At 34.4% G+C, this 24,907-nt stretch overlaps 1 protein-coding gene across 2 annotated transcripts in view; it reads right to left on the bottom strand.

Moving 5' to 3' along the window:
- Itfg1 (integrin alpha FG-GAP repeat containing 1) overlaps positions 1-24,907 on the bottom strand; it is a 259,553-nt gene that overhangs the window by 36,316 nt on the left and 198,330 nt on the right. For both annotated transcript variants that reach the window (XM_047528280.1, XM_047528281.1), the window contains one exon: positions 20,407-20,485. In XM_047528280.1, coding sequence (XP_047384236.1) covers positions 20,407-20,485 — 79 coding nt within the window. The remainder of the gene's footprint in view (positions 1-20,406; positions 20,486-24,907) is intronic.

The raw sequence follows: 24,907 nt of genomic DNA, 5'->3' as shown, positions 1-24,907 counted from the left end.
AAATGTAATTGATGAATTGCTGGATGCCCACAAAAATATGCCCCCACCCCTGACTTGTTGAGGAATACAGCTAAAGAAATTGCGGAGATCACACTACTGAATTCATCCAGAATTAAAGCTCAGATGTCTCTCCTTAGGATTCACCCTCAAACAAAACAAATAACTTTGTAAAATTCAAAAAGGTAACTGTTACACTAGATTCACAGATATCAATGTAGGGGAATAAGAAACATGAAAAATCAAGGAAACATGATATATCCCAAGAGAAAACCACAAAAGAAAATTTACGAAATGTCTAAAAAACAGTTCAAAACAATGGTCTTAAGGAAGCTCAGAGATAAAAAAGAGTATATAAAAACAAATCAATGAAAGAAGTAAAACTCAACAAATAAACGACCTAACACTACAGCTCAAAGCCCTAGAAAAAGAAGAACAGACCAACACCAAAAGTAGTAGAAGACAGGAAATAGTTAAACTCAGAGCTGAAATTAATGAAATTGAAACAAAAGAAACAATACAAAAAATTGACTAAATAGTTGGTTCTTCCAAAAAATAAACAAAATTGATAAACCTTTAGCCACAATAACAAAGAGAAGACAATAGAAAACCCAAATCACTAAAATTCGGAATGAACAAGGAAATATCACAACAGACACGACTGAAATACAAAACATAATTAGAAGCTATTTTGAAAATCTATACTACAACAAAATAGAAAATTTCGAAGACATCAATAGCTTTCTAGAGACATACGAATTGCCTAAACTGAACGAGGAGGACAAACACAATTTAAATAGACCAATTTCAAGTAATGAAATAGAAGAAGTCATCAAAAGCCTACCAACAAAGAAAAGTCCAGGACCAGATGGGTTCTCAGCCGAGTTCTACAAAACCTTTAAAGAAGAGCTCATTCCAATACTTCTCAAAGTGCTCCATAAAATAGAAGAGGAGGGAACCCTCCCAAACTCATTCTATGAAGCCAATATCACCCTGATACCTAAACCAGACAGAGACACATCAAGGAAAGTAAATTTCAGACCAATATCCTTAATGAACATCGATGCAAAAATTCTCAACAAAATTTTAGCAAATCGCATACAAAAACATATTAAAAAGATAGTGCGCCATGATCAAGTGGGTTTCATCCCAGGGATGCAAGGTTGGTTCAACATCTGGAAATCAATAAATGTAATTCACCATATCAATAGACTTAAAGTCAAGAATCACATGATTATTTCAATAGATGCAGAAAAAGCATTTGATAAAATACAGCACCCCTTCATGCTCAAAACACTAGAAAAAATAGGGATAGTGGGAACATTCCTTAGCATTGTAAAGGCCATCTATGCTAAGCCCATGGCTAACATCATTCTAAATGGTGAAAAACTGAAAGCATTCCCCCTAAAAACTGGAACAAGGCAAGGATGTCCTCTTTCACCACTTCTTTTCAATATTGTCCTTGAAACTCTAGCCAGAGCAATTAGACAGACCAAAGAAATTAAAGGGATATGAATAGGAAAAGAAGAACTCAAACTATCCCTATTTGCTGATGATATGATTATATACTTAGAGGAACCAGGAAATTCCACCAGAAAACTTTTAGATCTCATAAGTGAATTCAGTAAAGTAGCGGGATATAAGATCAATGCACATAAATCTAAGGCATTTTTATACATAAGTGATGAATCTTCAGAAAGAGAAATTAGGAAAACTACCCCATTCACAATAGCATCGAAAAAAATAAAATACTTGGGAAACAATCTCACAAAAGAGGTGAAAGACCTCTACAATGAGAACTACAGAACACTAAAAGAAATTAAAGAAAACCTTAGAAGATGGAAAGATCTCCCATGTTCTTGGATAGGCAGAATTAATATTGTCAAAATGGCCATACTACCAAAAGTGCTATACAGATTCAATGCAATTCCAATTAAAATCCCAATGATGTACCTTACAGAAATAGAGCAAGCAATTATGAAATTCATCTGGAAGAATAAAAAACTCAGAATAGCTAAAGCAATCCTTGGCAGAAAGAGTGAAGCAGGGGGTATCGCAATACCAGATCTTCAACTCTACTACAAAGCAATAGTAACAAAAACGGCATGGTACCAAAATAGAAAGGTGGATCAATGGTACAGAATAGAGGACTCGGACACAAATCCAAATAAATACAATTTTCTAATACTAGACAAAGGGGCCAAAAATATGCAATGGAGAAAAGATAGCCTCTTCAACAAATGGTGCTGGGAGAATTGGAAATCCATATGCAACAGAATGAAACTAAACCCACAGCTCTCACCATGCACGAAACTAAACTCAAAATGGATTAAGGACCTTGGAATCAGAGAGACCTTGCATCTTATAGAAGAAAAAGTAGGTCCAGAGCTTCAACATGTCGGCTTAGGACCAGACTTCCTCAACAGGACTCCCATAGCACAAGAAATAAAAGCAAGAATCAATAACTGGGATAGATTCAAACTAAAAAGCTTTCTCTCAGCAAAGGAAACTATCAGCAATGCAAAGAAAGAGCCTACAGAGTGGGAGAAAATCTTTGCCAATCATACTTCAGATAGAGCACTAATCTCCAGAATCTATAAAGAACTCAAAAAACTCTACACCAAGAATGCAAATAATCCAGTCGACAAATGGGCTAAGGAAATGAATAGACACTTCACAAAGAAGATCTACAAGCAATCAACAAACATTGAAAAATGTTCAACATCTCTAGTGATAAGAGAAATGCAAATCAAAACCACCCTAAGATTCTATCTCACCCCAATTAGAATGGCGATTATCAAGAATACAAGCAACAACAGGTGTTGGCGAGGATGTGGGGAGAAAGGTACACTCATACATTGCTGGTGGGGCTGCAAATTAGTGCAGCCACTCTGGAAAGCAGTGTGGAGACTCCTTAGAAAACTTGGAATGGAACCACCATTTGACCCAGCTATCCCATTCCTTGGCCTATACCCAAAGGACTTAAAATATTACAGAGATACAGCCACATCAATGTTCATAGCTGCTCAGTTCACAATAGCCAGATTGTGGAACCAACCTAGATGTCCTTCAATTGATGAATGGATAAAGAAACTGTGGTATATATATACAATGGAATATTACTTATCCATGAAGAATGATAAAATTATGGCATTTGCAGGCAAATGGACGAAATTGGAGAATATCATGCTAAGTGAGATAAGCCAATCTCAAAAAACCAAAGGACGAATGATATAGCTAATAAGTGGATGATGACACATAAAGGGGGGTGGGAGGGGTTAGTGTTAGGGTTAGAGTTAGGGTTAGGGAGGGTGGCAAGAATGGAGGAAGGAAGGACTGTATAGAGGGAAAAGAGGGGTGGGAGGGGTGGGAGGGAAGGGAAAAAATAACAGAATGAATCAAACAACATTACCCTATGTAAATTTATGATTACACAAATGGTATGCCTTTACGCCATGTACAAACAGAGAAACAACATGTATCCCATTTGTTTACAATAAAAAAAATAAAAAAAAATAAAAATGGAAAAACAAATCAATGAAATCTGGAAAACAATTCATTACATGAATAAGAATTTCAACAGAGGCAGAGATCAGAAAGAGAACCAAAAAATACAAATGACAGCCACAAGACTAGATCAAGTAGAATGAAAAAATTCCAAACTTTAAGGCAGGTCTTTTGAATTGATCCAGTTAGGGAAATAAAGTAACAAGAATGAAAAAGAGTGAAGGAAGACTGCTGGACCTATGGGATACCATTAAATGAACAAATAATCCTATTATGAGAATGAGAAAGGACAAGGAAAAAGGCACAGAGAGCATATTTAATAAAATAGTAGTTGAAATTTTCCCAAGATTAGGGCACCCACTTCTATGAAGGTCAAAGAACATCAATTAGACTCAAGGAGGTTTGTCCAGGCACATTATAATCATGTTAGTAAAAGTAAAGGACACTTTTAAAAGCAGCAAGAAGCCAGGCATAGTGGTAGATGCCTGTAATCCCAGCAATTCAGGAGGTTGAGGCAGGAGGAGAGAAAGTTTGAGGCCAGTCTCAACAATAGTAAGGCCCTAAGCAACTTAGATCTGTCTCAAAAAGGGGTGAAATGCGGCTTGGTGGTTAAAATGCATCTGGGTTCAATCCCCAGCCAATCAATCAGTCAATCAATCCAAGAAACAAGAAGGCTGGGGAGAGCTCAGTGGCAAAAAGCTTGCTTAGCATTGCTCCCTACTCCCAAAAAAGGTGCAGTACAAGAAAAATGTCAAGTTAACAAGTGAATTTCCATTAGAACAAAGATTATTCAGCAGAAACCTTACAGGACATTAGAGAATGGGATAATATATTCAGGGTGTTGAAAGAAAAAAAGCTGCTGGCCAAGAATATTATACCCAGTAAAGTAATTCTTCAGAAATTGTGAAGAAATAGTTTTTCTCAGACAAGTAAAAACAAATTAAGGAGTCCTACATCTAGAAGCAAAATGATAACTGCCACCATGAAAACATGTGAAAGTAGAAAGCTCTGTAGTAGATAGAGAAATGAATCGATCTTTTTCACTATAGAAACCACCAAATCACAAAGATTAAGAGTAAGAGCAAGCCAGGCACCGAGGCGCACACCTGTAATCCCAGCGGCTTGGAGGCTGAGGCAGGAGGATCACAAGTTCAAAGCCAGCCTCAGCAATTTAGTGAGGCACTAAACAACTGAGTAAAATCCTGTGTCTAAATAAAATACAAAATAGGGCTGGGGATGTGGCTCAGTGGTCAAGTGCCCCTGAGTTTGATCCCTGGTAGTTCCCCTACCTGCCCCACAAAAAAGTAAGAGCAGAGGAGAGGAACAAAGTTATACAAAACAATAAGAAACCAGGAGCAGGTTGTTACATATCAATAATATCCTTGAATATTGTAAGTAGATTCAATTCCCCAATTAAAAGATAGAAGCCAGTTATGCTGGCACAAGGATCACTTGAACTCAGTAGAGCTCAGCCTTGGCAGGAAAAAAAAAAAAAAAAGTAAGCTGTAGATTAGCTGGACTCATTAAAAATGAAATTAAAAAACAGAGTCAAACAAAAACAAAAAACCAATACCAAACGTACTCACCTCCCCAGTAAAGTCACACAGACCAAAAGTGAAGGAATGGAAAAACATTGTTCCTCACAAATTGAAGCCAAAAGTGTGTAGAAGTAGTTGTACTCATGCACAGTAAAACAGACTAAGAGACAAAGAAGGTCATATCATAACAGAACAATTTAGCAAAAGTACTTCTAACAGTTGTAAGTATACAGCCAGCCAACACCTTGCCACTTAAATATATAATACAAATATTAACAGAGCTAAAGGAAGAGAGCCCAGTTTAATCAACAGCTCATACAGACAGAAAATCAACAAAGAAACATCAGAATTCAACTATATTATGGCCATTGATGTTTATAGAACATTTCATCCAATAGCTGTAGAACATACATTCTTTTCATCATCCCATGGAATATTCTCTAGGACAGATTATTAGGTCACAAAGTAAGTCTCAAAAAAAAAAATCAAAATAATATTTTATGACCACAATGAAATAAAATTAGAAATGAACAAGAGGAACTGTGGAAGTTGCATAAGTACATGGAAATTAAATATATTGCAGAATGATCAATGAAGAAATGAAAAAGCAAAAACACTTCTTAAATGAAAATGGAAGCACAACATGACAAAACCTATTTGATATAGCAAAATCAGGATTAACAGGGAAGTTTTACAGCAATAAACATCAAAAAGAAGAAACATTTCAAGTCATTAACCTAACCAAAAAAAAAAAAAAAACCAGACCAAACAAACAAAATGTTTAAGACCAACTAACTAGATAAAAGACATGAATAAATAAAGGTAGAGATGTAAAAGGATTCATGATATCTGATGCCATAGTAGTATAAAAGATCATTAGGGACAACAAGAAATGGATAAGTTCCTGGACACATACAACCCACCCAAAATTAAACTACAAAGAAAAAGAAAACCTAAAATTAGTAAGGCTGAGCAATGAAATTGAATTGGTAATTAAAAAAAAAAAAAAGCCCAGAACTGGATGGCTTTGTTGCTAAATTCTACTAAACTTTTTTTTTTCGCTATCAAAGAATATTTATTTATTTATTTGCTGACAATTGAACCCAGCACATCACACATGCCAGGCAAACCTCTATAACGGAGCCACTACCCCAGCCCTCTACTGCACTTTTAAAGAAGTAACACCAACTGTTCTAAAACCATTCCAAAAAGTGGAAAGGTAAGAAATCCTTCCTTATTCTATGAGACCAGCATTTCTTTGATATGAAAACCAGACAAAGATACAATAAAAATAAAAAAAAATATTATACCAGTATGTTCTGTTGAACATAAAGGTAAAAATTCTTAACAAAGTACTAGCGAACTGAATCTAATGGCACATCAAAAAGATTATATACCATGACCAAGAGGGACTTATCCCAGGGAATATAAGGGTAGTACAACATACACAAATTAATAAATGTGATATTTTAAATATATTAACAGAATGAAGGACAAAACTCATATGATCATCTCAGTAAGACACAGTAAAAACATTTGATAAAAACCGTTGTCCCTTCATGATAAAAATACTCAACAAATTAGGTATAAAAGTAATAAACAATACAATGAAGTCCTTTTTATATAGCAAACCCACAACTAATATAGTGAACAGGAAAAAACACAAGTGTTTCCTTTCAGATCTAGAACAATTCAAGGATGCCCACTCTCATAACTTTTATTCATCATAGTACTGAAAGTTTTATCCAGAGCAATAATGGAGGAAAAAGGCATCTGAATTGGAAATAGAAAAGTCACACTATCCCTTTTTGCAGACATGATTTTATATATAGAAAAACCTGGGATGGGTATGTAGCTCAGTGGTAGAACATGTGCCGAGCATATATAAGGCTCTGGGTTTAGTCTCTAGCACTGTAAAACAAAACCAAAAACAAGACAGTCTCCATCTAAACACTGATAAGTGAATTCCGTAAAATTGCAGGATACAAGATCAATATATACAAATGAGTCATGTTCTTATATACTAACAATGAACTAGCTGAGGAGGAAATCAAGAAGGAAATCCCATTTACAACAGGTACCAAATCAAAACAAACAAACTAAGACTAGGAATAAAATTTAACCAAGGAGCTAAAAGAACATTACTATAAAAACTAAAACTTCTGATTAAAAAAATTAAAGAGGACATGCAAAAAAGGAAAGATATTTCATGTTCATAGATTAGAAAAATAATAGTTAAAATGTCCATAACACACAATGCAATATTCAGATTCAATATAATCCTTATCAAAATACCAATGAGAGTTTTCATAGAAATGAATGTATGGAACCACAAAAGACCCTGCAAAGCCAAACCAATCCTCAGCAAAAAGAACAAAGCTGGAGGCATTACAATACCTGACTTCAAAACACATTACATGGCTGGGGTTGTAGCTCAGTGGTAGAACACTGGGTTTGATCCTCAGCACCACATAAAAATAAAGATATTGTGTCCATGTACAACTAAAAAATATTTAAAAAAACGTATTATAAAGCTGTAACCAAAACAGCATGATACTGGCATAAAAACCAGCACATATATTAATGAAATAGAACAGAGAACCCAGAAATTAATCTATGCACATGAAATCAACTGATTTCTGACAGAGGAACCAAAAACAAACTGGAGAAAGGACAGCTTCTTCAATAAATGGTGCAGAGAAAACTGGATATCCATATGCAAAATAATAATGAAGGTAGATTCCTGCTATCGTTTGGAAGTGTCTCAAAAGGCCCATGTGTTAAAGCCTACAGTGCTACTGGTGTGGAACCTAGTGGAAGTACTCAGTCTATTTTTTTTTTTGGAACCAGGGACTGAACTTAAGAGCACTAAACCACTGAGCCACAGCCCTTTTTATTTTTTATTTGAGATGGCCTCGCTAAGTTGCTGTGGCTGACTTTGAACTTGTGATCCTCCTATTTCAGCCTCCCAAGTCCATGGGGTTACAGGCCTGTGCCACTAGGTCCAGCAGGGTCTCTAGTCTTAACTGCCAATTTGTTTTACATAATAATATGATCTAAGAAGGATTTTATAAAGCATAGTTAAGGTTTCTGGGTAAGCCCTCCTGATTTCAAGTTTTGGCTTTTCTCATCTCTTGTGTTAAACCAGGCAAGTTGCTTAACCTCTCCAAAGAGGTTAAAATTCTAATAAGCATTTATTGAATGATCAGTCTGTGTCAGGCACAATTCTTGGCTGAATAAGTATATACTGTTGAAGACAGGTATTGCTCTCAAGTCATTTAAGTTTTGTGGAAGGGGTTGGGTGGGTTAGGAGAAAGAAAATATGAAAATACCAGTTAATAAGATAACTGTTATGACCCCTGGGGCCTGGCACAGTCTGAATTTCTGTTATCTTACAACATCTACTTTACTCTCATGCTCACTCTGCATCTGTTATGTATCTGTTATATAGGCCTCCTTAATGCCATGATTTCACCAAGAACATTCCCACCTCAGAGCCATTTTACTTTTGGGGACACACCCATCCTTCTAGTATCTTAATGGTTCACCTCTTAGTATCTTTGTTCAAATGTCACTTCACCAAGCACTTCTCTGATCACCTTTTAAAAAAACCACAACATTCCCCTCCCCACCCTCACTATTCCCTAAGTAACTTACCACTTACATACAATTATTTCTTCTACCCCCATTAAAATATAAGTTCACATGAGCAAGAATCTTTGCTTTGTTCACTTCTATAACTCAAGCATGTAGAGTAATACCAGCACAATACTTAATATTTGTTGAATAAATGAATAATACAAATAAAAACAGGTTGATGTGATGTAGAGTGACTCAAGGCCAACTTTTGGTTGGTCAGTCAGTCAGAGAAGGCCTCTCTTAGGAAGAAAACGTGTAAGATGACTTGTGAATGATGGGAAGTCAGTTGGTTAAATTTTGGGAACCATTTTAGGTACAAGAAGATGGTAGCATGTACTAGCAGGTTGTAGCAGTGATGGAAGGAAATGGACAGGTTAGGGGGGTATGTTAGCAAGGTAGGAGCAACTAGATTTTTTCCTGGACTAATATGGAGGTTGTGAAGGTAGGAGGTAATCAAGAAGGAATCTGAGATACTGAATGTTTTCACCAGAAAGAAATGACATGTTTGAATAGATATGAGTACCCTAATTTGAACATGAGTATGGATAATTTTTATGTGTTAATTAAAAAAATGAATCTGAGGAAGAACTTTGAAAACATTATGCAAAATGAAAGAAACTTGACACAAAAAGCCATTTTTTATGGTATGATCCCATTTATATGCAGTTTTCAGAGTAGGCAGATCCACAGAAAAACAAAGTAGATCATGGTTACTAGGGTCTGGAGGGAAAGGGTAATGAGGCATGAATACTAATGGTTACTGGGTTTTATTTTGGGGTTGATGAAAATGTTCTGAAATTAGGAAGTGTCATGTCTGCAAAACATTGTAAATAAACCAAAAACCACTGAATTGTACATGTTAAATGGTGAATTTTATGGTATGTGAATTACATCTGAAAAGAATCACATTGGATTTGGGGCTGGAGTAATCGATACCAGGCATCTATCTCTTACTTAGAAAAAGGTAGTTGGTGAAAAGTAAATTGGAAGGAGGTAGAGTGCATAATTACATGTTCTTTGGATCCAACTAGAGAGATCAAGTTTTTGGAAAATTAATATACAACTACGGTCCTGATTGATTAAACTGATCGTTGTACATTGATGATATGATTGGAGTCAGTGTTGAATCTCTGTATTTGTTCCTAGGACAAAGTCTGTTAAAGCACATAGCTCTTCCTGACTGCTCTAATCCTGAATACTGATTATTTCCTGCAGTTAGATAACCTCTCTCACTGAAGATCTCTTCAGAAGGCTGGAATCCAATAACTTTATTAGAATATTAAAATAATCATACAGCATAGAAAACTCTGATGAATAAAAAGAATCACTTCTTCCTCCTCTAAATTGATTATGCAGAATATGAAGTTTTCCCCTCAATTTCTTCTTAATTCACAAACATATTGTCTTGTATTGAGTGCAGGAAGAATCTGAGTAAGAATTATCTCTAGACCAGTTCTTAATCAAAGGTGATTTATACTCAAGAGACATTTGACAATATCTACAGACATTTTTGATTGTCAAAACTGGAGAGTGCTATTGGACTTTAGTGGATAGAGGCCAAGGAGGCTACTAAGAATCTAACAGTAAATAAAACAACCTCACAACAAAAAGCCCAAAATGTCAATAGTGCAACTATTAAAAAATTCTGATGTATAAGAACTTTACATATACGAATTTTTACATAAGGTTATAAGTCCCAACAATAAAACTTTATAAATTCATGAATATTCAGTTACAATTCTAATCTTCTATGAATATTTGCTTATTTGCTTTTTTACAGTGCTGGGGACTGAACTCAGGGCCTTGTACCTGTTAGGCAAGAACTCTACCACTGAGTTACTTACCCATCCCTTTCTTTGGATGTTTAGATTTCCTTATCATCTTTCTATTTATTTCAACAGTAATAGTCTTTGCTAGGTATTTTATGGCAGTGGAAAAAGAAAGCTGAAATAGGTAAAGATCTGAAAATTGAGGAACTTATGTTTCAAGGGGGAACGTATGAGAGGCGCATCAAATGGTCCTGTGCTCATCTTCCCTTATTTTTTGATAGTTTAATAAAGAGTTGGGTCAGTCGTTTGAATAGCTTAATAACTGAGGCACAGTTCCAGATGCTTTTTAAACAGGCAACTACCATATTGTTTTCCATAGTGACTGTACAGTTATTTTTTCATCTTTGTGTTATTTTCTTCATTTTTAAAAATTTATAGTAGTCATTTTGTTGGATAGAATCAGTAACCTCATATTTGTATTTTCCTAATGATTAATGATGTTGGGTGTGTATTCATGTGCTTACTGGCTATTTCAATATCTTCTTTGGAGAAATGTCTATTCAAGATTTATATCCATTATAACATTTTGTTGTTGAGTGTCCCATATGTTTTAGAATTTCTTCTTGAGACAATACCTTTATTTAAAGTGGGGTTTTTACTTATTATATTTTTCTATAGTCAAAACTGTAAAGCAGCCTTTCAAAGTAATTACTCCTTCATAGGGTGGACTATGAAAATAATTAATACTAGGAGAATATTAAAGAATACTGATTAGGCTGGGCTCAGTGGTCATGTTTATAATCCCAGCTACTTGCAGGAGGCTGAGGTAGGAGAATTAGAAGTTCAAGACCAGCCTTAGCACTTAATGAGACCTTGTCTCAAAATAAAAATTAAGGGCTGAAGATGTAGTTCAGTGGTGGAGTACCCATGGATTAAAAAAAAAAAAAAAAAGTGATTTATATATGTGGGTGAAGGAATGACAGACATTAAAAAGCTTAAGAGAAGGTTATATAATTTTTGTTCCTGAAATTTAGTTCTGGAATATAAAATAGAAGCCTGAGTTTGCCAATACTGTGGAATAATTCTGTTTTAACAGTAAGAGATTTTTCAGACCACTACTGTCTCCTTTTCTAAACTATTTGAGTGTATTAAATGGTATCTTCCTAGGTAAAAGGATAATTTGCCTCTTAATAATGAACACTTACCCCATCTCATCTATTATTCAGATATCACTAAAAGAAATGATAAGGGCTGGGGCTGTAGCTCAGTGGCAGAGTGCTTACCTAGCATGTGTGAGGCACTGGGTTCGATCCTTTGCACCTAATAAAATAAACAAATAAAATAAAGAAACCTGTCCATCTACAACTAAAAAAATAAATGATATCTACTGATTACAGAATAAGTGCTTCTATTATCTATTTTAATATAAAAGAATATCAAGGGGTTGGGGTTGTGAATCAGTGGTAACGCACTTGCCTAGCATGTGTGAGACACTGGGTCCAATTCTCAGCACTGCATATAAATAAATGAATAAAATAAAGGTTCATTAATGACTAAAACATATTTAAAAAAAAAAAAAAAGAATGTCAGTAACCTCATATTTGCCAGGGAGTACTATTTGGTTCTTTGTATTCAGTCTATAAGTTAGTACTCAATTTTTTAGCTTGTGAATATAAGTAAATTGTTATTTCTGTTTTATTCAATCAAATTGTAAATACCATGTATTACTGAAAAGCTTTAAAAAGTAGATCTGAGTCAGGCACAGTGGTGCATGCCTGTAATCCTAGTGACTTGGGAGGCTGAGGCAGGAGGATCGCAAGTTCAAAGACAGTCTCAGCAAAAGCGAGGTGCAAAGCAACTCAGTGAGGCCCTGTCTCTAAATAAAAGACAAAAAAGGGCTGGGGATGTGGCTCAGTGGTTAAGTGTCCCTGCACTAAAAAAAAGAAAAAAAAAAAAAGAAATTAATCTTTCTAAAGCACAGCTCTGTTTATATTCCTAAGTGGCTTCCCATTACCCAAGAATCAAGAACTTCCATGATTGAACATTTAATTACTTATCAGCCTTATCTATTTCTATTCTTTTTATACACTCTGCGCATATCCAGCTTGACTTCCAGTATATCTAGCTTTTCCACTTCCATGTTCCATGCCATTTTTCACCATTTTCAATCTCTGCCTATTACCCCATCTCTATAACCTCAGCACTTCCATATCTTACAAAAATAGCATTGTCCCATCAATCCTTTATTAACCTCATTCTCCAAATTAGAAATAAATTCTTCCCACCAAATGTCAGAACTGTGTCTTGTACCTCTATTTTATATCAGTTGGCCTGGAACTAGTTTTATATCTAATTTTTTTCTTATGTGTTTTACCCATTCTAGGACACCCAAGTATTTGTTAATTGAATGCTTGCATAAAATTAGTACAAAGGCTTCCATATTTTAAAAATAAAATTTAAGGCAGAAAACTTGAACAGAGTGCTTAACTAAAACATAATTATAGTTCATTTCTGGTTATAAGATTACTTTATCTAATATAAAGTAATAGAAATTGTTCATAGAAACTAAATGCAAACCAATAGATTTGTACTTATAAAGCACCTACACATGCTAGGAGTTATTTCAGATACTGAATGTTATCTCATTGAATTTTACGGTATCTCTGCATGGTAGCTCCTATTATCACCATTCCACAGCTAAGGAAACTGAGGCTCTGAAAGCTCAAATTACTAATCTTAAGCTTTCAGAGCCTCAGGTTTTTAGCTGTAGAATATCTTTTAAACTCAGGCCTATCTAACGACAAATATTGAACATTTTAAAATTACATCATTATTTGTCATCTTGCAAAAGGCTTGGGGCATCTTAAAGGAAGAAATTATTCCTAACAATCTTTATTTCTTTTTAAACCATGGTAACTATGTAAAGTGAAATGATGACTACAATTTAACAAACACAAACTGTTGTTTTATGATTTTTTTTTTCTGCCTTAGGCTTTATGATTTCTTTACTTCATGATCTTTTTATTTCATAATGATTCCAGAAAAAGCATTTAGGTAATGGTTATATTCCATGTATTTCTAGGGAGTTGCTCATCCTACTTTAGTAGTTGAATGATAGAGCCTATAGTCCACTAATCCAGTGATTTAAACACATAGCTTGATGTTTATTCCTGAGAGATCTTTCATGACCTAGGACTTAGGAGCTACTTCTAAGTAATATTAATAGCTAACATTTATTAGTAATTACTCTGTACCAGTTAGTATGGTGCTAAGTACTTCCCATGATGTTCTCATTTAATAGTACTAGCTGTGAGATTTCCTGTCAGGAAATCGATTGATGGATAAGGAAGAGGAGAAAATTCCATAGTATAGTAAGTCTAAATTATTATCCTGATACTCTGTTCTTGCATCGTTTTGTTTTGTTTTGTTTAGGAAAGATATGTTTACATTTTTCTAATACATTCTGAAGAAGAAAACAGATCCTCTTTAAGATATTTTCTGACATTTTCAACATTCAAAACCAGCAAAGTCACATTTTCAATTAATCAACTGTAATTAAACTCAGTCATTGTAATCAAATTTATAGATTAAAATATATGAACCGACTGTTTTATGAAATGATACATTTGTGACTGCCTTACTTTAGTATGTAAGCCTTTTCCAGTCAAAAAGGTCTACTTTTTTTTTTTTTTTTTTTTGGGCAGGGTTGGCGGTACTGGGGATTGAACTCAGGGGTACGCAACCACTGAGCCACAACCCCAGCCCTGTTTTGTATTTTATTTAGAGACAGGGTCTCACTGAGTTGCTTTGCACCTCGCTGTTGCTGAGACTATCTCTGAACTTGTGATCCTCCTGCCTCAGCCTCCTGAGCCACTGGAATAACAGGTGTGTGCCACTGCTAGAAAGATTAATTTTTACAACTAAATTTCTAGAGATCTCAACATTCTGGCAGCTAATCTCTGATATTACTTGTGATAAACTGGCAAATACTCCAGTGAGCCATTTAGAGATAGTTGAGATAGATTTAGGTTTTTGTGAGTTTAAATGTGAAGAGCAATGGGTGTTAATGTTGAATAGGCAGAATCTCTGAGTGGCCATACACTTGTTTTTTGCGGTCTCTGATTCTGTTATTTTCACTTCTCTAGAAAGTGAAGATTAATAATGGACTAAGCACATATCACCTCTCAAGAAAATGAAATTTAAAATTTGTTTCCGGGTAGAGCAAGACTAAAAAAGCAAATACTGATGAGTAAATAGCTAAACCATATAATTTTTAATTAAATCAATATATTTTTTCTTTAAATGTACTTAATTGTACCTTTAATTGTATTTCTAATGAAGTTAAGATAAAGGATGGTGAAAAATTAAGTAAGGTGATGTAGAACCCAGTTTTTCCCCCCAAATATTTTCTATTATAACTCAATTTTAGACTTAGCTTACAGGAAATAATTCCTTGTATTGGCAATATTATATTTAACTGTACAAGAGAATTATCAGAAGAATTTGTTTCATTCTTGCATTTGTTCCATGTATACTGAGTGCCTTCCATGTTATGGGCATTGTATACATAATTATGCTTGTGACTTTGAGCCTTTTTGTAGCACATAATACATAGTATGATCTCTGCACAACTGATGTTGGAGAAAAACATGGATATTGAGAATGGCAAAATCCTGAAATAAGACTAAGGCAATAAGAAAGAATTTATTAATAGTACTACTAAGTCATGTAAGATTTCAATCAAATGGAGTGTGTACTCTGCCACTGAGCTACAATCCTAGCTCAGCTGAGAGAAAACTACCTGTTCCAGCCATGATTTAGTCCCACTTGAACCTTGGCAGATAGTTCAACTTACAGGATGGATGATAAGAGCTGCCAAGTGACAACCTGTTCCCAAGCAGGTACAGAAAGGGGGGCCTAAAGCAACAGCAAAGAGAAAATTACACTTGTTGTGGGCACCATACCTTTGAGGGAACTCAACACCAGTTTCTCCCATATCCTATCAGATTGCATATTGTTGACAAGACTAGAGGTGAATGAATGCCTTAGAGAGGGAGCTGTGATCCCAGCCCCTAACTCTCCACATGAAACAACTCAAGTTGCACCAGTCCCTAAAAGGAAGATAAAAGTTCGAGGCCCATCACCTTGATTGGAACTGCTTTCCTGTAACAGAGCCAATATCAAGAGAGCCTCAGGAAACCTCTGCCACATGATAGGGGTTTCCATTCCCACTGTAGGGGGTACCCTGCATACTCTGCTGTCTATATCACACTTGCCTGCTTTGCAACTACTAGAAGAAAACAGGGAAAAAAGTCCAAGATACTGGTACAGGCACCTGAATAGAACTCCAGTAGTTTAGGAAACAAAAACAATTGAGAAGTGGGATCACATACAATTAAAAAAATGTCTGTACACCAAAGAAATCAACTGACAAACTAAAATGGGAACATACAGAATGAGAGAAAATCTGCCAGCTATTCAGAACATATAAAGAACTCCATACATTTAACAACTGGACAACTAATCTAATGACAAGTTGGCAAATGAATTTGAGTATATATTTCTTAAAAGAAGAAGTGGTAGATAAATATATGAAAAAATGCTCAATATCTGTAGCCAAAAAGTAAAGGCAAATCAAAACTCCATTGATATTTTATCTCACCCCAGTTGGAATGGCTTAAAAAAAACATGAAATAATAAGCACTGGCGAGAATGGGAAGGAAAAGGAACTTTATACACTCTTTGTGGGAATGTAAATTGGTACATTCACTAGAGAAAATACTACAAATATTCCTAAAAAACTAAAAGCAGAACTACCATATGATCCAGTTATTCCACTCCTGAGTATAATACCCAAAGGAAATGATGTCAACATTCAAAAGAGAACTGCAGCACTATACACAACAGCAAAGATAAAGGATCAGCCCAGATGTCAAGTTAATAGATAAATGCATAACAGGGACTTAGGCTGCACTTGCTAAAAGTAGTGACCCCTTTAGGCCAGGGGTAATTAAAAGTAGGATAAAGCTTGGCATCTCTGCCTTTATTTTGTATTTGTCTCACATCCCTCTTTAGCTCTACACTTAGGTGCATGTTAATCATTTAGTCTTCATCTAAAAACTGGTAATGCAAGGTTTACTAGCCCTAAATTTACTAACTGATCCCATCCCCCTCAAGACTGAGGCAAGATTTGCAGCATTCTGTTTCAGACCCCTGGAGTAGCACCTAGAAAATTTCAGTCCTCCTCTTTCCAGGAGCATCAGGAAAAAGGTACTTCACCTTGTCTATTAAACAGGAACAATCATTTCATGGGAACTGAATTGCTCCCTTCCAGGATCATAGGTTGATAGATAAATATCCTAAATAAATGTGTCCCGAGGGTTCAGGTTGTAGCTCAGTGGTAGAGCACTTGCCTAACAGGTGTGAGGCACAGGGTTCAGATTCTCAGCACTACATATAAATTAAAAATAAAGGTATATCGACAACTAAAAAATAAATAAATAAATAAATAAATAAATATGATATTAAAAAAAAAAAGAGAAGGACTCCTGAGGTACCCCCCAAAACCAGATCTGAAATGTTGATCAACCTGATCAACATTTAACAATTAAGACTGCTTAATTAATGCATACCTCTCGCTCCTGCCCCAATTCTCGCTCCATTTAAATTGACAGCTCTTATTAGTAACCTCTAAGATAGGGATAAGATGCTAGATCTCACCTTGCCTTCCCATGGTCATACTGATTAAAGTTCTGTTCCTACTTTTTACCATTACTTTTTCTTTTTTTTTTTTTTTGTAGTGAGTGGCTGGACCTGGTTAGTTGGGATCCCCAGAGTAGGCATGTGGCCTAGGACTCTGGTAAAAAGCAAATAAAGAAAATACAGTCTATGTACAGAAATGAATTATTATTAAGCAATAAGAATAATAAAGTAATTTCATTTGCAGGAAAATGGATGGAACTGGAGAAAGTTATGTTAAATGAAATAAGTGAGACACAGACAAGTATCACATGTTTTCTCTCATGTGTAGAAACAAAAGCAAAACAGAAAAAAAAAAAAAAACCCAAAAAACAAACCGAGGAGTGGGATAACTGGGTCAAAAGGTGGGTTCATTCCAAGTTTTCTGAGGATTCTCCATACTGCTTTCCAGAGTGGCTGCACCAAATTTGCAACTCCACCAGCAATGTAAAAGTATGCCTTTTTCCCCACATCCACGCCAACATCTATTACTGTTTGTGTTCTTGACAATAGCCATTCTAATTGGAGTAAGATGAAATCTTAAGAGTTGTTTTAATTTGAATTTCTGTAATTACTAGAGATATTGAACACTTTTTCATATATTAATTGCCTGTGTGTCTTCTTCTGTAAAGTGTATGTCCAGTTCCTTGGTTCATTTATTGACCCAGTTATACCACTCCTTGGTTTATACCCAAAGGACTTAAAATCAGCAAACTACAGTAACACAGCCACATCAATGTTTAGCAGCTCAGTTCACAATAGCTAGATTGTGGAACCAACCTAGATACCCTTCAATAGATGAATAGATAAAGAAACTCTGGTATATATACACAATGGAATACTATTCTGTCATAAAGAAGAATATTATGGCATTTGCAAATGAATGGATGGAATTGGAGAATATCATGCTAAGTGAAATAAGCCAAGCCCAAAAAACCAAAAGATGAATGTTTTCCCTAACAAGTGCAGAATGATATATAATGGGGGTGTGTGTGGGGGGGAAGTGAGAGAAGAATGGGGGAACTTTAGATTATGTAGAAGGAAATGAGAGGGAGGGGGGTATGAAAAATGGTGGAATGAGACAGACATCATTACCCTATGTACATGTATGATTACATGAATGGTATAAATCTACATCATATACAACCATAGAAACAAAATGATGTATCCCATTTGTGTGCAATGAATCAAAATGCAGTCTGTAAAAAATTAAAAGATAAATAAAAACAAAAACAAAAACAAAAACAAAACCTACCGGAATGTATAAAAGACTCAGGTGAAGGGGGAGGGTGGACATGATCAAGGAAGAATATATACGTATATGTAAATGTCAGTGAAACTCATTAATTGTATTATTAGTTTATGTTAATAATTATAATTAAAACAAGAACCAAATAGTTTTTGGTACTGGCAGATATAATGGATAATTACTGCTTAAAGCGTAGAAATCAGAATGGTAATAATTAAAATTATATAAAAACAATATGCATGTGTTACAACCAATAATTTTCTTCAATACTGTTTACCAGCCAAATGTTTCTTTGCTTTTCAGACATGTGGAGCTCTCAGTCTGAAATACATTTTAATTGCTCCAATATATGAAGTATGTGTGATATTCTAATGTATAATTAGAAATACATTGGGCTGGGGGTATAGCATAGTGGTAGAGGGTTTGCCTTCTATACTTGAGCCCCTGGATTCCATTCCATAGACTACAAAAAAAAAAGGAATATTTTGTTTTCCCATCACATAGCTCCTTGGAATCTCTGAAGCAGTACCTTTTTTGTATGGTAATAATATGGCTGGAAGCTCCTAGAGAGTCTCAGGACAGGGGTTGGTTGCAAGGGTAATTATCTATGTAAGAAAAGGGTAGGAACTTTCAGAGCCTTTCTTCCTTTCCAGGGAAGGGAGAGGGCTGAAGGTTGAGTTGATCACCAGTGGTTAATGATTTAATCAATCATGCCTACCTATGCCTACCATAAAACATAAGAGGAAAGGGTTGGAAAGCTTCCAGACTGGTGAACATATCAATGTTCTGGGAAACTGGCAAACCCCAAGTATATGGTTAGAAATTCTTGTTCTTAGGACCTTGACCTATGTATCTGTTTATCTAGCTATTTGTATTGTTTATAAGAAACCAGTAAATGCAAATGTTTTCTTGAGTACTTTGAGCCATTTTAGGAACTGATTGAACCTAAGGATACAGACATGGGAAATACCAATTTAAAGACTATTAGAAGTACTAGATACCTGGACAGCATTGCATTTGGTGTTTGAGTAGAGGGCAGTCTTGTGATAGTGACAGAAATGAGTAGAATTATAAGACAATTAATACTGAAGAATCAGTTGGTGTGGGAAAAAATCCATATACCTGGTTACAGATGTATTATTTGTTGAATGAGTGTGAATAAGAGGAAAAAACAGTTGTTTTTTTCTTTTATCGTAGCATGTGATTGCTTAATACCACTTTTAGAAAAGACCAAGGGAACACAGAAGGTGGGGGTTACTTGGGTTTTTTTCCTTAGCTACATTAACAAATAATAAACTCGAAGGAAAAAGGGAAATATTTTTTCCTCTAGATTTAAATAGTAGGGTCAAGTAAGTAATATAAGAGGGAGAGAAACAATTCTTGGTCTCATAATGTTATTCAAATATGACTATGGTAATCATAAAAATGATTACCATGTATTTATTGTAATTTGGATCTAATCTTATGTCAAATGCACATTCTTTGTTCAGTCTTATTTCCTTTTTTGACTTAACTGCATTTCTCTTTGTTATTTATTTGCATGTATAATTAGACCTTTTTTTCATACTCACAAATCAAAAAAAACCTCAATATTTTGTAGCTTCTATTTCACATATTTAAATCTAGGAGTAATTTAGATTGCAGTATTAATTGGATTTCTAATCTTTACTTCTTCTAAAATGAGCTTAATTTATATAATTTACCTTTTCACTCTTTAAAATAACTCAGTTTCTCCAAATTTCTCTATTAGTTCAACTGAAAAAAAAAAAAAGGATTTGGGTCCTTCACAATGGTGATAAATGAAGAATTAAATGTTAATATTTTGCCATGAGGATCTTTTTATTATCTGTTGGTATAAGTCTAAAAGTTTTATTATGAGGTATGAAAAAAATTTTTGTCATCAGTTTACCTTGTCAATATATTGAATAAAGGTGCTTCTGTACATTATGAACATTATATCTGGCCTTACCTGAACCATTTTTCAGATACCCATTTGCATCTACAGCTGTATACATGATATATGGTCCAGGCTGATTCACTCCAAAAGGCTGCAATAAGAAAGGAAATAGTTAGCTTTGGAAAGCAAGTGAGTGATTTGAAATTTCATGTAAATCTATCATTAATACAGTAAAAAATTCTTACATGTAATTCTTACATAGGTGAGAATTACTTAGCACTTCTATAAGTAATACTTCAAAATAAAACCTGGTTAGTAGAAAATTCTTAACATTGTAAACGACTTGATAGTTACAAACTGGGTATTTCTAATATCTAATATTTTTTTTCTTTATAAGGACAATTATTTTAAGCAAAATTTTATTCACTACTTTTGGTTTTATCTCAATAGAACTACAAGAGTTTTGGGGTGGGATGTAGCTCAGTGGTAGAGTGCTTATTAGCATGTATGAGACCCTGGGTTCAATCCTTAGCACTACAAAAAAACTAAAACAAGAACAAACAAAAAACAACAATTTTTTATTATAGTATTTCTGTTGAATATAGCATTGCATTTTTTCCTACAAGGATGGACACTGTTTACATTTTCCCACTAATATATCAAAGTAAATAAAATCCATCTATAATAATTATAGTTGAATGAAAAACATTAATAATTATTTCTACCACTTTTAACACCCTACTCATTTGGAGAATAATTACATTCCACTTAAGAAAAAGTTGACAGGCTGACAAAGCCTAATTACAATGATAAGTTTATCTTCAACTTGTATATTGCTTATTACTAGAATATTGTTCAAAGTTTCAATGAATGAAATATTTATTTTCTTTAAATATTAAATAGGACATAAAGAAACTAATGACTGCAATGGATCTTCCTATAAAGAGATGACAAAATGTTTAAGTGCTTTAAACTCTTGAATATTTTCACAAAAATGAAATTGCACTGATCTTCCCAATAAAGTAGGGAAAAGTTAATGACATTTAGATAGTTTATTGATGCTCTGAAAATGATTTTCCTCCAGAATTGGCAAGAAATAATTAATTTTATCAATACCACAATTGCTTGATTGATATTTTTAAGAACTTTAGACTTTAATGTGCTTCCAAAGGCCATGAGAAAATAGGTATAAGAATGGAATTACTCAGAAGATATTACAAACTGAATAAAAGATGTAAATAATATCACACAAATAAAGCAAATTGTTAAAGTATTTTTATGTAGAAAGATAAATACTACACTTTGTATTTTGTACTGTTTTCATGAAAGAGTTACTGAAATTCAATATATGTATATATTCTTATTTTGCAGAAAGGAAAGGAAAAGCATTGTTCTTTAGATATCCAGTTTTAAGCCAACCACAGATAGTTTTTTTGTTTTTTAAGTATAGCAGAGATTGAATGCTTTACCACTGAACTACAATTCCAGTCTTTTATTTTGAGACAAGTTCTCACTAAGTTGCTGAGACTGGGCTTGAATTTAAAATCCTCCTGTGTCAGCTTCCTGAGTTACTGGGATTACAGGTGTGAATCACCGTATCACTTACCACAGATATATGAACAGAAGTTAAGGTAAGAAATTATCTTCTTCCTGCAATTATTCTTTTTCTTCTTAGTTTTACATATATAAGTATATTATGTGCTTTTAAAAGTACATTATTTTGAGACATTCGTAATTAAGCATATAGCTGTAGTACATTTCTACTGCTTTAGGATATTCCATATGATTATAACATAAATATTTTTCTTATTGTTGAAAGTTTCCCACTGCTTTTGAAGTAATAAATATGGCATTCTTACATATGAATATTACCACTATATTCCCATCAGCAGCATATAAGAGATACTACTGGTTTATGTACTTAACATTGTGAATGCAGTAATACTTCTTAAAATAAATTTTTCTCTATTTTATTGGGACAGGATATAACCTTTTAAACTTTAAACTTTTCTTATTCCAGGGAGACCTGGAGATACTTATGAGGTCACACCTACCACTATTATAATGACTTCAAATTTAATTTGTTATCCATAGTGTAATCTAGACACTGGAACAGCTATCTTGGGTTATAAGACTCTTCAGTGAATATTCCCAATTATATTCTTGAATATTTGTTTTAATTCACTTGGCATATTTCATACTACTATACACAGTATCTTATTGTACAGGCTATATGGGCATTTTTCTCTCTCCCACCCATATTCAATTAAAAAATTAGGTCAGCATGTCTGAATTAGAAAGCAAAAATTCACCTCTCATCATGGGCCAATCATTCTGATATTTAAACACAATATCCAGAAATCCAGATTCAATTCCTCTACACATTGCTTCTCAAAGTATAACAAAGGCTCTTGGGGCTCCCTAAATACTCAGAGCAGATCACATTAGGTAAACTCTATTTTACTATTAATACTATTATATTAGTAATGCTGCCATTTATATTTTACACCATGTTAACAACTGTACTAATGACACAAAAGCAAGGGTGGTTAATTAGCAGTAGCACCAAAAATGGCATTTAGACTTGGTTATTTAGAAAATGGACAAATAGAGTCTGATAGTATTTGCTATTAATGATAAAATTTAAGCTTCCAAGTTAAAACTGGAATTTTGAAAAATTGCAATAACTGCTACCATAAACTGACATCTTCCCAATACTTAGTTTTTCTGATGTAATTAGTGGTGATGTTAATAATCATGATTTCAAAATATTATACAATGAAATGTGTCATCATCAGAAAAATCTGTGTAACTCAGTATTCTAAAATTTTTCAAACGGACAATAATGTTACAAAAACATGCATACGTAAAAGATCCATTTATAGTTGAAGTTGAACCAATAGACTTTAATGAGCAATGTTGGGTCTATCACTTCTGGAGTGGTATAGCAAGGACCTCCAAAAATCTGCTTTTTCAAAAAAGCAAAGAGAACTTTCGCAAAAACATTGTCAAAATCACCTTTGCAAGAATCTAAGCAGCAGTTATTCAAGAAAAACAGCTAAGTCTCGTTAATAGTGACCTTTGTTGTATATTAATTTGCCCTACTTCCATTACCCTTATGCCAGCTCTAATCTAATCTTGAAAAACCAACAGCTTTGCAACTAAGGTAGCTGTGAAAATGAATAGCCCTACAGTTACCAGAGGGCACAGAATAGGTTAAGAACTCCCAAAAGCCCCATTTCCAGAGAATAAATTATTTGACATGTCTGGAAGCTCCCAGGAAATCTCTATTCTCAGGATTTGTCTTTGTTTAGGACACAGAGCTTGCTTGTGTGAACAGCCTTATCACTGGAATGCTTGTTAAAAACAATCATCGTCAGATGTTTATGACTGCAGCTATCTGAGGCAGTGATACCAGCTGGGGGAAAAATGGAAAGAAGATGTCAGTTAGGGGGCTTTGAGAAGCTTTCATATATTTCTGGGAAACTAGAAGGACACACACACATATAGCACTATGTTCATGCCCCCAAAACCCCTGAGAAGGGTCTTATCTATCATTTAAGGCACTTTCTGATCATCCAAGATGACCAGTAAGCTGAGGGGGGAACTTTAGTAGCCACATGCATAAAGAGCAGAGGTTTTAGAGTATTGATCCAGGTGAGTCTGAGTCACTGAACATATGACAACAAGCAATAACAAAGAACTCAGGCTAGGTAGGGAAATATCTGATTTCAAGTTGATACATAATTAAAATGCTCATTTTCGACAACAAAAACAACAAATTATGGCACAAAGAAGAAAGTATGGCTCATACACTGGGGGAGGGAGGATACAGTCAATAGAAACTGCCCCCAAGGCAGCTTAGATGGCTGATTTCCAAGCAAAGATTTTAAATCAGCTCTAATAAATATATTCAAAGAACTAAAGGAAATCATGGAAAATAGTGTCTCACCAAAAAATAATATGACTAAAGAGGCAGAAATCACAAAAAAGAACCAAAATTTCTGCAGTACAATGACTGAAATGAAAAATTCACTACATTGGCTCAGTAGCAGATCTAAATCGGCAGAAAAAAATAATCAGAAAAACTGAAGATATGTCAATTCAGATTATCTAGTCGGAGTACTAGAAAAAGAAATAAAGAAAATGAAGAGAGCTTTAGAGACATATGGAGTACCATTAAGAATATGGGAGTTCTAGAAGGGGAATAGAAAAAGGGGAGGAAAATTTAATGAAGTATGTTAATATGCATATGAAAAAACCCAATGAACACCCAGTAGGATGAACAGCATGATATATTATAGATAAATACTAACAATCATATCATAGTCAATTTTTTTTTTTGTGGTCATGGGGATCAAACTCATGCATACTAGACAAGTGCTGTACCACTGAAATGCACCTCAGTCCTCATAGTGAAAATTTAAAACCGATTAGAGAATTTTGAAAGTGGTAAGAGAGAAGCAATTCATCATGTAGGAGGGATCCTCAATAAGATTAATAGATGATTTCTCATTACAAACCCATGAAGCCAGAGAGTAGTAGGATGATATATTAATCAAAAAATCCAACA

The sequence above is a fragment of the Sciurus carolinensis genome, chromosome 16, assembly GCF_902686445.1.
Source record: "Sciurus carolinensis chromosome 16, mSciCar1.2, whole genome shotgun sequence".
NCBI lineage: Eukaryota > Metazoa > Chordata > Mammalia > Rodentia > Sciuridae > Sciurus > Sciurus carolinensis.
Note: the sequence above shows the minus strand (reverse complement) of the source record. Positions and strands in the feature narration are given on the sequence as shown.